This window comes from Marmota marmota, unplaced genomic scaffold (assembly GCF_001458135.2).
Source record: "Marmota marmota marmota unplaced genomic scaffold, marMar, whole genome shotgun sequence".
Lineage (NCBI taxonomy): Eukaryota > Metazoa > Chordata > Mammalia > Rodentia > Sciuridae > Marmota > Marmota marmota.
The window spans coordinates 20,640,694-20,656,781 of NW_026000221.1; the positions used below are offsets into that span (position 1 = coordinate 20,640,694).

The 16,088-nt window shown below is 49.0% G+C and overlaps 1 protein-coding gene across 2 annotated transcripts in view; it reads left to right on the top strand.

Annotated features, from left to right (window-relative positions):
• The first annotated feature begins 1,125 nt into the window (after window positions 1-1,125).
• Kifc3 (kinesin family member C3) overlaps window positions 1,126-16,088 on the top strand; it is a 74,157-nt gene continuing 59,194 nt past the window's right edge. Inside the window, exon 1 of one of the 2 annotated variants that reach the window (XM_048792110.1) lies at window positions 1,126-1,265. In XM_048792110.1, coding sequence (XP_048648067.1) covers window positions 1,152-1,265 — 114 coding nt within the window. In that variant the 5' untranslated portion in view covers window positions 1,126-1,151. Of the gene's footprint in view, window positions 1,266-13,381; window positions 13,645-16,088 lie in introns of those variants that run through there. The other variant, XM_048792112.1, reaches the window with a different exon arrangement.

The following is a 16,088-nucleotide window of genomic DNA, read 5'->3' on the forward strand; positions in this document are numbered from 1 at the left end:
CCCACCTCCTCCTCCTCCATCTCCTCCTCCTCACTGTCTCTTGCCAGTTGGCCACTAGGTGGCGCTAAGGCCCGGGTTTTCACCCAGCTGTTTCTGGACCCAGGAGAACTGGAAGACACCTTCGAAGCTCATCCAGGCAGAACTTTTGTAACAAAAGAAGAAACAGTGAAAATAAGTAAATTGTCAGAGTCCCATAGATCTTTCTCCTTCTTTGTGTGTGTGTGCTGGAGATCGAACCCACGGCTTCCCACTATGCAGGCACTCCACTACTGAGCCATGTCTCCACCCCTTTTTAAATTTTTTGAGACAGGGTCTCCCTGAAGAGCCTGGAACTTGTGCCTCCTACCTCAGCCTCCCAAGTTTCGGGCCTGTGCTACTGCACTGGACTAATCCCTGCCTCCTCCCCTCAACCTCTTTACCTGTTTTCATAGCTTCCAATGTGACCTTATTACTAGGAAGGAGCAAAGGTCAAAGAGTGACGCAGACTGGTTTTTGCAAAAGGCACTTTGGCACCTGCAGGGCGCCATTCATTCCTTCCTTTGCTCAAGAAGCAGTTATCCAATACTTACCTTCTGCTTGGCATAACGCTGGACCCTGAGGATAAAAACAGGTAAAATGAGGGCCCTAGGAGCTTTCTTTCCCTTAGAAAATAAAGAAATGCAAAAACAAAACAAAGAACCCCACCCAAATCTAAGATGGAAGGATCACAGCACACTCCGGTCACTTAGGGGAATTTGTGATCAGCACCAGGGGGATCTTCATTTCTGGACTGGGGATTGAACCCAGGTCCTCGCACACACTAGGCGAGGGCTCTGCCACTGAGCCACACTCCCAGCCCTTGCGTGGCATGCAGAGGGAATATTTCAGTGAGGTTTTGTTGGAGGATGAAGGCCACATAGGCTCTTGCAGGCTGGGAAACAGGAGGCAGGGCGTTCCAGGCCCAGTGTCCCCAGAAGGCTGGCCAGGTGACACGGTGTGCTGGAGAATAGCTAGGAAGGCTGATGACCAAAGGGCATGGGGCACTGGGCCAGGTGGCATTCCGGGGGGAGGAGGGAATGAACGGTGAAGGATTCCTTGCAGGTGTCTGCTGAGGAATTTGTACTTTACCCTGAAGGCCATGGGGCAGCCCAGGAAGCAGGAGAGCTCCGGGAATGGCCTGGACAGAGCTGCTTTTCGGAAAGAGAACCCTGGCAGCCTTATGGAGGTCCAGAGACGAGGACGAGGACGCATCTGGATTGGAGGCTCCAGTCTCAGGGCAGAGTGAGGTGATGACCTGGTTCTGTGAGGGGGGGGCGGCTGGAGAGAGGTTCGGGCAGCAGGACTGACAGGCTCGGGTGAGAAACAGGGATTGGGCTTGCAGCGGAAATCCTTGGAGAACTGTAAGAACTCTGGAGCATGAATTACTTATAAGGCAGTGAAGAGATTAAATTTTAATTAAATGCCCATCTTCCTTGGATTAAATGTTTGAAAGTATTTTTTTTTTAATGCAGTTTAAAAGCAATTCCACATGGAAGTGCAAAAATGCCTCTTCCTCAAAGGGATCATCGACCAACTCCCTTCCAGCCCCGCCCCACCCGGTGCTGCCTGTTAGGGAGAAATAGACCCTCCCTTGTCCCCCGGGTGGCCCTCCACGTTTGACACTTGCCACTGATGTTTCCATTTTCAGTATCCTCATTCTTTACTCCTCAGAGGCCTCCTCCTCTGGCTGTGGACACTGATGAGGGCTGAGGACATTATTTCTCTCTGCGTCCAGTGTCACAAGGAACAGCCTGACATGGCCTTCCTGGTGGACTGCTGTTGGCTGCCTCTGTGGCTAGCGAAGGGGAGTGGCTCTGGGAGCAGAAGGCCGTCACCTGCCCTGGACCAGAGACTGTGTCTTTGGGAGAATGTCCCAGTCCAGACCCTTCCTACCTTCTTTGGGTGCTGCTGACACCTACTTATAATTACTGCAAATATCACTCAGGAGCCCAGATGAAAAGTTCTGTGAACCAAATCATATTTCCAATATGTCCAGAGGGCTGTAATTAGCTTGGGACAAAATGTTGGAAGCTCTTGGTAAATTTCTTTGTGTAGATTTCCAGGCTTGAAGTTTTCTGTAAGATGCGAGGATGGCTCCCCTTTCTCGAGGGGCCTCCCCTGCCAGGACAGCTCAGTGGGCTCCCTGGTTTGGCTCCACAGGGCGCCTCCAGAGCCACACAATGACAGCTCATAGGACACGCTGGGGACTCCATGCGGGTGGCCCTCATCACAGATGAGAGACCTGTACCTCAGGTGAGGCTCCGTTTCTGAATTCACGCATGAATAAGAAAAGCAGTTGATCTAGGTGGGGTGGTAAGGAAGGCCTCTCCGGGGAGGTGACTCCTCAGATGACACCTAAAGCTGGGAAACAGCCATTAAATGAGGGACAGCCCGGCGCTCCCAGGCAGAGGCAGCAGCCAGTCAACCCCCACATCCTTGTGGTCACAAGGCGCTCTCAGCCCTCCTGTCGGAGCCATTGTGTCCTGATCATCCCTGAGAAAGTTCTGGCTACTTGGCTCATCCACCTTCCGGCCACCTGCAATGTTTCCTTGGGAACTTCCAGGCCGGCCATTTGTCCTGGTCAATTCTATCTGATGGATGAGACTCACAGATTGCCTCGGTTTGCGCAGTAATGGGACCAGAGGGAAGGACGTTGAGGCAGAAGGTTGACAGAGGTGAGGAGTGAACGGGTGCCATTTTGTTTCACCGAGATGGCCAGGTTCCTGGGCTCCTGGCTGCTCTCCCATCCTTTCCTCGGAGGGAATGAAGAGCACTTCATCTGCCGCTCTTGGTTTGTTGAGGGGGGTGGGTTGGGTTTGTGTTTTGAAATGAAGCCAACAGTTTGGGTTTTACCCCCTGCACAGTTGCCCCCCACCATACCGTGGTATCACTTGGGGGTGTGGGAGGAGATTTGTCTGAGGGAAGTTTCTAAGGCCAACGTAGACAGCCTAATGGTGGGGTCTGGCAGCTCAGAGGGATGGAGCTCTGAGACCTGAATAGAAAGAGTTATAATTAGTGTTTCCTTAAGTGACACTCTTTTTTGCTCTTCTTGCTTTTTTGGGCAGGGGGGTGGGAGGCGAGGTGTCGGGAGTTGAACTCAGGGCCTTGCACCTGGAGAGGCAAGTGCCCAACCCCTGAGCGACAGCCCCAGCTCTCTGCTTTAGGCTTGGAGCTAATGTCACTCATGTCATCTTATGGCTCCAACCAAATCCTTGCAGGAGGGAGGGAGCACAGCTCAGCTCAGCCCTTTCTTAAATTTGGAAGCGGAAGCAGGAATAAATATTCAAACACAGAACACGCATTAGACAAGTATCTATTTTTGGTGTGTGGAAAACAAGTGTTTTCATGTAGACATTTCTGGAAAGGCTTTGTGTCTCTTTTTTGGGATCAGGTCGAATATAATATCTTTGCTGCCCACCAGAGTATGCAACCTTAGGGAAATCTAACTCTGACTTCCTCGGATAGAAACTGTTCCAGTATTATCCGAGATAAGGAGGTGGATATGGTCCTATATATAATTTTAAGTCAGGAAGAGTATCAAGGAAAAATATAATTTTATGGACCTTCTTTGGTCATAAAGCTGAATAAAGTGTCTTTGACTATTTTTCTACACATTTGTCTTGGTATGCATGGTAATCAAATTCGTTATGAGAATTCAACTATGTATTTTCATTTAAATTTGTTAAAGAACAAGAAGGTTTTAAAGCGGGGCAGGGTGTAAAGTTGTGGTGGTACACGCCTGTAATCCCAGCAACTCAGGAGGCTGAGGCAGGAGGATGGCAAGTTGGAGGCCAGCCTCAGCAACTTAGTGAGACCCTGTCTCAAAATAAAAATAAAAAGGACTGTGGGTGTAGCACAGAGATGGAGCACTTGCCTAGCAAGGCCCTGGGTTCCATCTCTAGCCCAGGGTGGGGTAGGGGACACACTTGTGAATTAGCGAGCTAAAGAAAGTAAATGACCCTTAATCACACACCTGGAGCAGAACACCAGCACAAGACATGGCTGGCTGCCGGGCTGTGCCCTTTGATTTTCTATGAATAGTTCACGATCCTTACATTAGATGGCTTGTCGCTATTCCTGAAATGTGGCAGGAAGGAGAAGATAAAAGACAAACAAAAAGCAGAAATTAAACAAAACTAAAGTTGGCTTCGGCTGCTCTTGGGTTCCAGGGAAGGGCCAGCTCCGCCCGAGGGCACAGTCCTCTGCACTTGGACGCACTTACTGAGGGCCTTGGGGTCCTGCCATGAGGCTCCGAGGACGATGGGAGAGAAATTTCTTGGCTCATTGAGTATCAGGAAGTTTGACGAGAGGAAGGAGGTTTGAGGGGTTCTTGGGAGACTTGGGAGAATTAGAAATGGGAGAAGAGTCCAGGAAGGCCAGACGAGTTGGAGGACCTGGCCGAGGGTCAGACTGGGCTTTCCTGAGGGGAGCGTGCGACTTAGGGGTGGTGATTCCTGACCGGTCAGTTCACTCTCTCCTGGGGAGGATGGCGGAGCCCGAACGTGTGCTTCCTTTCTGGGGACCCACAGAAAGACACACGGCACACGGGCACAGCGTTGGCAGGTGGCATTTGGGGTATGTCATCGTTGTGAGCGGTACTAACACAATCTGTCTGGTTCATTACTATCAGGATAATGCTGACCAAGAAAATGAGCTGGTAGGTGTTCCCTGGTCTGTTTTCTGAGCGTGTGAAGATCTGGTCTTATATCTTTAAACACTGGAGAGAATTCACCAATGAAACTGCCAGGGCCTGGGGTTTTGCTTTATGGAAGAATTTCCACTATACGTTCCATTTCTTCTAGTACCTCTACTACTCTATGGTCTTTCTGTTTCTTCTTGGGTGAGCTTTAGTAGTTTGTAGCTTTAAGGAATGGGTCCATTTCATTTGACTCGTGTGCACAGAATTGGTTGTAATAATCCCTTATTATTCTTCCATTGCCTGTGCAGTCTGATTACATCGCTTTCCCTTTTAATACCTCATTTCTATCTTCACTCGTTTGTCAGTTCTGGCTACAGGATTATCAGTTTCATTGATCTTTAAAAAGAATCAACTTTTTCCCAGCAGCCGGGGAGGCTGAGGCAGGAGGATCCCAAGTTCAAAGCCAGCCTTAGGAATTGAGTGAGACCCTAAACAACTTCAAGAGACTCTGCCTTTAAATAAAATATTTAAAGGGGCTGGAGCTCAGTGGTTAAGCATCCCTGGGTTCAATCCCCGGTATCAAAAGAAAAAAAAAGGAAAATTACTAGAATATACTAGTAGTTTTAGTGCTACTCAAAAATATTTCTACTCATTCTCTATAAAGACTATTCTACAGGGTTTGGGGGAGGCAGCTGAGCGGTAGAGTGCTTTCCTGTCGTGCATGAGGCCCTGAGTTTGATCCCCATCACTGTAAAAATAATAAATAATAATATAATAAAATAAAAGAGTGGGCTGGGACTGTAGCTCAGTGGCAGAGCGCTTGCCTAGCATGCTTGAGACACTGGGTTCGATATTCAACACCACATAAAAATAAACAAATAAAATAAAGGCATTCTGTCCATCCACAACTACAAAAAATATTTAAAATAAATAAATAAATAAAAGACTATTCTACAAAGAATTCTTTTAATTGCTGCAGGAATTAAAGCATACATATGTGACTTGAGATAGTTTGCTTTCAACTATCGCTCTACCATTTTAGGTGGAGGGTAGAATCTTCACCATGTGGCTTCCTTACTCTCCCCCTGTTGGGCTCATTAGAGTTTATGGAACAATAATGACACATAAAGTAAATGTGCTTTGAAGGCCGGGGTTTGGCTTGGTGGTAGAGCATTTGGCCGACAGGCAGGAGGCCCTGGGTTTGATCCCCAGCACTAAAGAAAAAAAACGTGCTTTGAAGTAGACCTGCATGCATCACGCCTCTATCCCTTCCTGAGCCGAAATGAAATGATTGTCAGATTTACAAAGTAAAACCCCCGAAGGATAATGTAAGAGGAAACAACAGCTAATCAAAGGTGTCAAGGAGCTGGGTGTGGTGGCGCGCAGCACGTGTAATGCCAGCACTCAGGAGGCTGAGGCAGGAGGATTGCAAGTTGAAATCCTGCCTCAGCAACTTAGTGAGGCTGTAAGCAACCTAGTGAGACCCTGTCTTGAAATAAAAAATGGAAGGGGTTGGAGATGTGGCTCAGTGGGTTAAGCGTCCTTGGATTTAATCCTGGTACTAAAAAAAGAGAGAAAGAAAGAAAGAAAGAAAAGAAAACAAAAGTTATCAGGGGTCAGGGTTTGGGAACACCTGGAGCAGAGGTGGGGGCTGTTGAGGCGTCCCCCCAGGACGGAGGGATTGAGTGCTGCTCTCTCTCCACAGCGAGGCCTCTGGCCTCCTCCCCTGCTTGGCTCCCAGAACACCAGCAGCCAGGGCTGCACCCAGGGCTGAGTAGGAGATCTCACATTCACTTCTGGGCAAACACCAGCCCAGGAGAAAAGGTGGGGGTTTGGGGAGGGGGGGACATAAAAATCAGTAGGTGAACGGGTGGCGCATGCCTGTAATCCCAACAGCTCAGGAGGCAGAGGCAGGAAGATCCCAAGTTCAAAGCCAGCCCCAGCCATTTAGCAACTCAGTGAGACCCTGTCTCTACTAGAATACAAAATAGGGTTGGGGATGTGGCTCAGCGGTGGAGAGCCCTTGAGTTTAATCCTCGGTATCCCCCCACCACCCCCCAAAAAAAATCAGTAGGTGAGGTTTTAAAGTTAAAGAAATTTCTCAGGAACTACAACAAAAAGAGAGGTAAAACATCAAAGAGAAAGAACCAAACCAGCCATTTCAAAAATTGACCAGAAGGAATTTCACAGAGAACAAAGAAAATGGAAGGGGAGGAAAATATCAAAGAAATAACACGGAAAATTTTCCCAAACTGAATCATCGGAAGAGCCCACACAATGGCGGTAGAGTCTGTATTGGGGGGGTCAGCTGTCTCTGGCAGGCCCAGGTATTTTCAGGGTGTTTTATTCAGAGATTTTCATCATTAAGAAATAGCATTAACCAGGCTGGGGCTGTAGCTCAGTGGCAGGGTGCTGGCCTAGCATGTGTGAGGCCCTGGGTTTGATCCCCAGCACCACGTAAAAATAAATAAATGAAATAAATAGTATTGTGTCCATCTACAGCTAAAAAATAAATATTTAAAAAAAGAAATAGCATTAACCAAGGAGAAAAAGTAGTTTATTTGTCCCTGTATAAAGTTTTCCCCCTGTAAGACATTCCCCATTACAAACAGCAGTAAGCCAACCCTGACGCACTGCCTCTCAATCTCACGATGCTGCGGAGAACTTTGAACTTGGCCCACTTATTCTAAGCCCCTCGGTTCATACTTTCTATTCCAGGCAAATGCTCTACCATGGAGCCGCACCCCCAGCCCTTCACCTTCTAGTCTAGAAGCAGCAAGATTGTGTTCTCCTTCCCTTCCAAAGACAAAGAGCACCCACTCTAGTTTTAAGGGCGACACTGACGCCGATTCCCCGAGACCTGCCACCAGGCACACTCCACGCACTCAATAAGGACTTCGAAATAATTAAATCAGAAATGGCAAAGTAAACGCTGCCCTCTCCTCCCCCCACCCTCTCTCCCTCTTCCTCCCTCTCTCTCCCTCACACACACACACACACACACACACACACACACACACACACGCACACACAGAGAGCAGTTGATCTCCACGGATTTGGTGTAAATTTGCATTTACATCTACAAGGTCATTTATCTCAATTAAACTCGTCTGTAGGGAATAAATTAATGAGCGAAAGCTGGGTTTCATGGCTTTGCTTATTTACAATATACCCTTTCTAGTGGGATCACAATTATCTAGAAACTCTCATGGTGTCTGCCCTGAATTGGTTAATAGGGTTTGAGACCAGCAATGAGGCCCAATCCCACACTAGTGGAGAAGGAGCTCTACACCTGCCGCTCATCCCCCTGCCCAGCCCTGCTCTGTCTGACCTCTCAGCTGCTCCTGTTCTTTCTGTGTTAAAAAGCACATCAAAAGTGTGTTATCATGCCTTCTAAGGGAAGAACATTCTCAGGATTTTAGGATTCATGTATAAAGGGGCAGGGAAAGAGAGAAGAAATCCATCCCAGAAATTCCCTCGAAAAGCTTAATTTTATATGAACATTTTCCACCTTGAAAAACCAAGCAAAACTTAAGGTCACATCCTGTAGTGAATCTAATTTTTTTTTTCTTTTTTTTTTTTTTGATGCTGGGGTTCAAGCCGTTCTTGCACATGCTAAGCACACTTTCTACCACCGATCTACTCCCTAAGCTCCCTAAGGCGTCTAGATGCTCATCCTGAACTTCAGCTCTCTGTGTGGTCCTTCTGCCGTCGTCAGTTAGGTCACCCCCTGTTCCCTTCCAGCTTTATACTAAAGAAAACAATGACTACATAGCAACAATGCCAGACACCTCTGACTTCCCAAGGGCATCATAAAAGCAAATGAATTCTCATCTGGGCAAAATGAGCTTAGAGCTCTAATAGACTTCCCAACACGTATGGCAATTTCCAGGCATGAAACAGAAAATAATGACTAACAAAACTTGGGCTTCTGATTTTTTTTTTTTTTTTTAGTTAACAGCAAAGATGTTCCACTGTAATTGCTCGAAGTATTTTAAAATTGGTTTGCAAAAGGACTCTTCTGGCATCTAGACTGAATCTAAAAATATATACTCTTGGGACTGGGGATGTAGCTTAGTGATAGAGCACATCTTAGCATGCTCAAGACCCTGGGTTCATACTCCAGCACTCGGTAAATAAATAAAAACCGCCTACGCATGAACAATAAAGCAAAGGGAAAGAGAAGCCTCACTTATCTCTTACATACCCACATCATCACCAAGTCCTTCTCAGGACTCACCTCCCCTGCCGATAACAGGAAACTCCGAGTCCTATGTGTGTTGACACAGAGACTCAGTTTGGAATCTCTGATCCGTCTCTACCCATAAAACACTCCTGATACAAGACGTATGCCAAATGTGTGGGGGTATTTTCCCTACCAACCTACTCTCCACCGCATCAGCTGGTGTCCCACACATAATTCAATTCTGACACCCCCTCGGCTCATCCCCATCTCATCTCCCCGAGGAGCAGGAAAGTCAAAAACATTTCCTCTGCCCTCCTTAGCAGCAGATCACAGGTTAAGGGCTCCATGCCCTAGACCCACGTGGATGCCAGCAGATCAGAACTTCCCAGGAGGGCTGGTGGAGCAGATGGATGTTTGGGGGGCTCCCACGACCCCCTTTTCCGTTTCTATGATTTGCTAGAATGGCTTCTAGAACCTGGGACAGTACTTGATTTAAATCGATTTGCTCATTACAAAGGATAAGACGCAGAAGCGGAAAGGGCAAGACCTGGGACTAGTCAAGTTCAGGAACTTTCTATAAGTACAGTTCTCAAAACCCAATAATACTTCAGTGTTTGGGAAGAAATTGGATCCGTAAACAATGAAACCAATGTGGACCGTGGATGGGCGGTGCGGCCTTGAACTAGTCACACCCGTGGACATTTCTAATCTGCTTTTCTCCTTCTCTATTAACAACCAGATGGAAAAGGGAGAGGAAGGAGGGAGGACCACTGTGAAGCCAGCTTCAGGGGCTTACGGAGAATTGGCACCTGTGGGCAGAGCGGCCCGCCCTCTGGGCCCAGGTGGCTGGGTGACGGCAGCACATTGCTCCTTGCTGGGGCCTCCCCTTCTTAGCAAGTCCAGATGCTTGTGTCTGCCTCGGAGGCAGCTGGGAGGTCACAGGTAGGGAAAGGTCCCCCTCGGCTCTGTCTGCTTCCCCCACCTGGATTTCAGGTCTCGACTGCAGTGCTTTCGGGGGGAGGGGCTCTTACTGAGACCCCTGAGTGGTGGGGTCCTGCAACACCCAGGGATGGGGTGGAACTTCTCCTCTACCTCCCTTCAGGGTCCTCCAGGGTTTGCACCTCGGGTGGGGTGGGGTTGAGTGGGCCTAGGCTGGTAGGCGTCCTAGCTCTGTCCCCTCACCCCCTCGGCTCATCCCCATCTCATCTCCCCGAGGAGCAGGAAAGTCAAAAACATTTCCTCTGCCCTCCTTCGCATCATGGCTTTGACAACGATTCACAAATCACTGCCCAGCCCCTGCCACACACCAGACTTCCTGGGAGCCACCGGTTAACCCTGTAGACACAGATCTGTGCCATGCAGACCCTCAGAGCAGGTCAGGTCATAGACCAGAGAATCAACACGTAACTTCAACACTCGTGTGCCAGGAGGCGGGAAGTGCTATTTCAAACCCCCCAAAACCCAGCAGAGTCTGGGAAGCAGAGCTGAGTCTCTTAGATGGAAGATGAGTAAAGTGTGGGTTGTGATTTGGGGGGAGCCAGTCGGGGGAGGAGCCCCGAGGAAAACACATCTGTGCAGGTGTGGAGGGAGGGAGCCGAGGTCAGGAGCAGGGCAGGGTTAGAGTTGGGGACCTGGCGCACACAGGGCTTGAACTTGTACTTGGAGTGACATGGAGCCATCAAAAGGCTCTGAGCAGGAGAATGATGTGATTCGGCATCAATTTTAACAGGGTTGTGCCGGCTGCTGTGCTGAGAAGTGACGGTAGTGGGTGGAGGGCTGGAGCCTGTGGCAGGAGCCCAGGCAGAGATGGTGGGGGCCCTGGAGGTGGGAGCAGTGGTCCATCCTGGATCATATTTGAAGGTAGAGCCAGCACAGGGTGTGACTGACACATGCAGCGTAGGAAGGCGAGGAAGCATCTGAGTCGTCTGCCAAGTTTGCACCGAGGGTCACTGGATTTGGGGGAATGAAAACCAACCTTGCCCACCTGGAGTTCCCACTTGGACGTCGGGAGCCCTTAACTATTTCTGTCACCTGCTGAGATGATTCTCATCCTTCTCAAGATGTTACGGTCGGACACAGGGGAAACAATGACTGAAAAACTCACAGAGGGCCACGTTGCAAGACCCTCGCTGGTGACCCAGATCACTGTCTGGAAGCTGATGGAGGTCCTGTCCCCAAAGCCTTTTAATTGCTGAGCGGAAGACTGAATGCCCGCCTTGTTCAACACCAAAGCCACTGCGGGGTCCAGCTAGGAATTGGTGAACCAAGCAGAAAATTCCAGGGCACAGGCGGCCATGGGCTGCAGTGTGGAGCACTGGGCTGTCCCCGTCGGTCAGCCTGCACCAGGCCACAAGCTGCCATGTTTGTACTTCCAGCCCTGGTGTGGCTGAGCTGGGACACCTGGGCCCGGCAGAACGGAAAGAGGGAGAGAGACCCCAGCACAGACTCAGAGGAGGCCCCTGGCTGGTGCAGGCCCACCTCCCCAGGAGGCAGCCTGCTCTCGGAGACCCGCGGCCCTGGCCTACAGGTAAGGAGCAGAGGCGCTCAGGCAAGGTCTTGCTAGGGGTTTATGTTGCCTTTAGATAAAGAAAACACCTTCTCCAGGGTGGACTACGGATGTATTCTTCTAGGTGCGGAATCCAGTACATGTCTGAAGGGTTCTAGATGCAGGTGTTTCTGGTGTCTTCTATGCTTTCAGAAACTCTTGCTGGTTGCTCAGAGCTAACCCACAGAGGCACACCAGGCGTTTACCATGATGACTATCTAGGCAGCCAGGGCCAAGTTCAAAACCAGATCCACCACTGTTACTGAACCAGGCCCACCGTGCTCCGTGGAAATCTCTGAAATGACAGGTTTGGGTTCTTAAAAGAAGCAGGGTGGTCTGAGGCCCAGGGAAAGGAGGCCGTGGTCTGCTCATGGCTCCTGATAGAATGCAGGTTTGGAAAATGGCAGCACTAGTGTGCTCTGAGGGTGGCGTGTTGGTCCCTGTCATCAGAAGGTCATCTATCAGACCCAAGTGCCCAGGTGAAGGGTCAGTGGTTTCAGTGCGTTTGAGATAGACAAAAGGTACCTCCAGTCTCCCGAAAACAACTGTAACTTTGGTGACCCGTATTTCAAAGGTGTTATCTGTGGCATGACCAATGGGAATTAAACTGCTTAGCTGCGTGACCTCTAAAATTGGTGATAAAAGCAAATAAAGTTTTTTGTTTTCCTTTAGTTACAACTTCCTGTCCTGAGGCCATGGTCTGCTCTCTACCTCGGTCTCTCTGTAAAATGGGGGTGAGAATAGTCTCGAGCTAAAGCATTTCAAGTACCTTGCCCAGGGCCTTGTTGATAGTGAGCACTCAATAAATTACGGTGAATATTCACTTCTGACTGGGCCACGGGTTGGATCTTTAGCCAGAGGTTCAGAATTTATTGAAAATCCTTTTATCTGGCAGCAACTTAGCAAGACCCTCAGTAACTTAGGGAGACCCTGCCTCAAAATAAAAAAAGGTCTGGGGATGGAGCTCAGTGGTAAAGCACTCCTGGGTTAGATCCCCAGTACAAAACAGAAAAAGAAAAAAGAAAGAAAGAGAAAAATATCCTTTTATCTAGAACATTTTATTCTGACTTGTCTGGGACACAGCAAGTCTTTGAAATTCTTGCTTCTGCAGTTCCTGGCACCCAGGAGATACTCCATGACACTTGTTTAGAGGCATCTGAATATGATCGTGTAGCTTGGTATTAGGATCCTTGCTCTGCCCTCAGGCTGGCTGTGTGATCTTGGGAAAATACAAAACATCTCCTAAACCTTGGTTCTTGTACCTATTAACACAAGGGATACTAGATCTCACACACACACACACACACACACACCCGCATTGGGTTGTTTTGAAGATGAAAGGTCATACATGCAAAGGTTTTTTAATAAGTGTCCAAGTTAATAATATGAGCAATGTTACTGAATGGAATTATGAAATTGAATTCTTGAATTACTATTGAATTTTGTTTACTGCTATTCTCTTTCTTCTTTTTTTTTTATTTAAAAAATTTTTTGGTGCTGGGGATTGAACCTAGGGGCATTTTTACCCATAAGCTACATTCTCAGCTCTTTTTATTTTCTTGAATTTACAATCCTCCGGCCTCTGCCTCCGTACTTGCTGAGATTACAGGCGTGCACCCACCATGCCGGACTTTATTGCTTTTGTTGTTGATAAAATGGTGACGCCTGCCATGGGGGTTGGATATGAGGTTTTTAAATGATTCCAGGGTTGCCGCATGGGATTGCATGAATTTTTCACAAGTGCGTTATCTACCTCTATTTGATTGATTGATTCCCTCACTCCATAAATATGCATTGGAATGTTTGCTCATACCTAGCCCTGGCTGTGGTCCAGACCTGGGGGGATCTGACCCTGAACAGGTCAACACTGGTTTGCCCCCCTGGGAGCTTGCATTCCTGGTGGGGGGGCGACAGACCGAAAGCATGATAACTTCAGCGATAAGAAGGGGCTGTGAGGAGATTATGACACAAAAAGAAGGTGGGAGTGGTCCGGGAAGGCCTCTCTGAGGAAGTGACATTTTTAAGCACAGAGTAGACAGAAGCCAGCTTTGAGAAGAAGGGACCACTGAGCTCGGGCTGTGTGTTATGGGAAGTGGGTGGCCCAGAGAAGAAACAATCCCAGCAAAGACACTTAAATGGGAGAGAACTGGTCTGGTGACACCCCAAGAGCACCGAAAGGCTGGGACTGAAAGTACATTCTAGAGGCCTGTGGACAGGCTACCTCTGCAGACCCAATAGCGGACCTCATGGAGCATGGTAAGGGGCTCAGACTTTACCCTAACATAACGCGGAGCTGCAGGAGGGTTGTAGCTCCTCCCTGGGTCTGATGTGGGTGCTCTCCCACCTCCTTTGGGTCCCAAACGCCCCTTCCAGCAAGGCCTTCCCTGGCCACCCTCCCTGAAATCACAACTCCCTGTTTAAATAGCAGAAAGAAATTCAGGCACCCGCCACTTCACATCCCCCTTCCCCGAGTATTTTAGCCTGCAGCTCTTACAATGTACCCCCAACCACACTCTGCATTTCACCCTTTAATTTTGTCCACCGTCCTTGCCTCAAAGAGAGCACAAGGTCATGCTCCCGCTAGGGCAGTGCTAGCCAGAGGAGGTGCACAAATATTTGTTGAAGGAGAAATGGAAGACAGTGACATGGTTTAAGTTGTCTCCTCTGACCAGGTGGCAGAAAGGCCTGAGGGGCCCAAGCGAGAGCCTGCTAGAAGGTGAGGGTGACATCTGTCTTGTTCATGGGGCCCACTGGACCTGCTAACAGCTGGGGTGTGGCCTGGAGGAGGAATGAGAATTCTCCTAGGTTTTTGATCTGAGCAGCTGAGGCCATTTCCTGCACCAGGGACAGGGACGGGGATGCCTGGAGAGGATAAGGTGGGGGAAGGGACCTCCAATCCAAGGAGGTCATCCTAACATAACCGGGAGCTGCAGGAGGGGTGTAGCTCCTCCCTGGGTCTGATGTGGGTGCTCTCCACATCAGAGTCATCAGTGGGAAAAGATGGCGAAGGAAAAAAATGCTTAAAATAGTGGAGAAACCATAAACTGGCTTTTAGGAGTTGCCCAAGAATGATGAAATATTAGATATTGGGGGGAAAATAATCTAAAACCTAGATCTGAGCAAGTCTGAGTAAATAAGCTTGACAGTTATGACATTCCAGTACAATCACTGGATAATAATGTCAGTCAAAACGTCTGTATTCTCGAGTCACAGAAAGTGTTGTAAGATAAATTTCAATAAAATCTAAAATAAAGGGAATCATAATGGGTGGGGTCTCCAAATGTATTTGGAGGGGGCACTTTAGTGACAGAGACATTTACAAATGGTCTTTGATTTTTTTTTTACTTGGGTTGGGGGGCTGCTGGGGAGTTAATCCAGGGTACCACAGATGCTAAGCGTGTCATCTACCATCATCTTTAGTATCTGGGGGGAGTAATACCACCACCCAAATAAGGGTTCCCTCCCAGAATGTTATTCTCAGTTTGTAGGAAGAGGTCCAGGAGGCCAGGAGGCAAGGAGGCCTTCCCCCCATATCCTAAGGGTCATTTTGTTCAAATCCTCCTTCCACCCAGAATCTCATGCACCTGCTCCTGGTGGTGCCTTTTTGGGGTCTGATTTACACAACACACAGATGCTCCAGATTTTTATACAATGAGATTTGCAGTGACTCTTAGAGGCAGGAGGGGTCCAGGAAACAAAGGTAACACAGTCAGGCCTGTGACGAAACGGAGACAGCGAAGCTCTGGTAAGGTGGAACTCCAGTGGGCTTCTGGGGAGCGTTTTGCCTTTTCAAAAATGCAAGCTGCGATTCCATCCCGTTCTTTGGGCATGGGGAAATCACAAAGGCAATATTTTCCACCTACCGATTTTCTTGTCCCGGCAAAAATAATTTGCTGACGACTCCTATCTGCCAGCGCAGAGCCGTGGTTTCTGGACACCGGCTTGACCACGTGTGTTTGGTGACAGGCCCGCATTAAACAGACGAGAACAGGCAGGGCTGCAGCCAGGTGGCCGTGTCAGGAGCTCCCAGGGTCATGTTTAGTATTCTGCATACATCGTTGTCACAAGCCACGTGGCTGCAGGGACTGAGCCAGGGCTGCCTCTCATTGCTGTGCGGCTCAGGAATTCTGCATCTCAGAGGCTGCGTGGGGGAGGTCAGTGGCTGAAGCCACAGTCAGTCACTCCTGCAGGTAAATCCAAGGGTCACTCTGTCCTCCATCGCTGAGGCTGGCACAGCCACTCCTGGCCTGTCTTCCTGTTCTTTGTCTATTTTGACGACAGCTTTGCTGGCATATGGTTTGGTGCAGAAAATGACTGTGCTTTGAGAAGATAAAAGGGGGTCCTGCTTTCTTGATGGATTGAAACTGGGCTGTGCTGCCTCCTCTCTCCTCTGCCCCTCCATGTCACCTGGCTCAGCAAGCCAGTGGGGAACAGCCCACCTGGTGTCACTGCTCTGGGGTCTGCCACCGTCACTCTGCATCCTGATCCTTAGCCTCCTGGCCATGCCCTGAACAAGTTCAGAAATATCATTTCTTTACATGGTGATGTGGTTCTTGTGGCCACGGGTCCTGACACAGAGGGTTCTCCATGCGCAAGACCCGGATTCCCAGGGCCTGGTCTGGGAGCAGTACCAGCCCCCAGTGATGAACCCTGATGGGGAAAGCCGGGTACCCTCATACTTGCACAACCCTGGGGACACA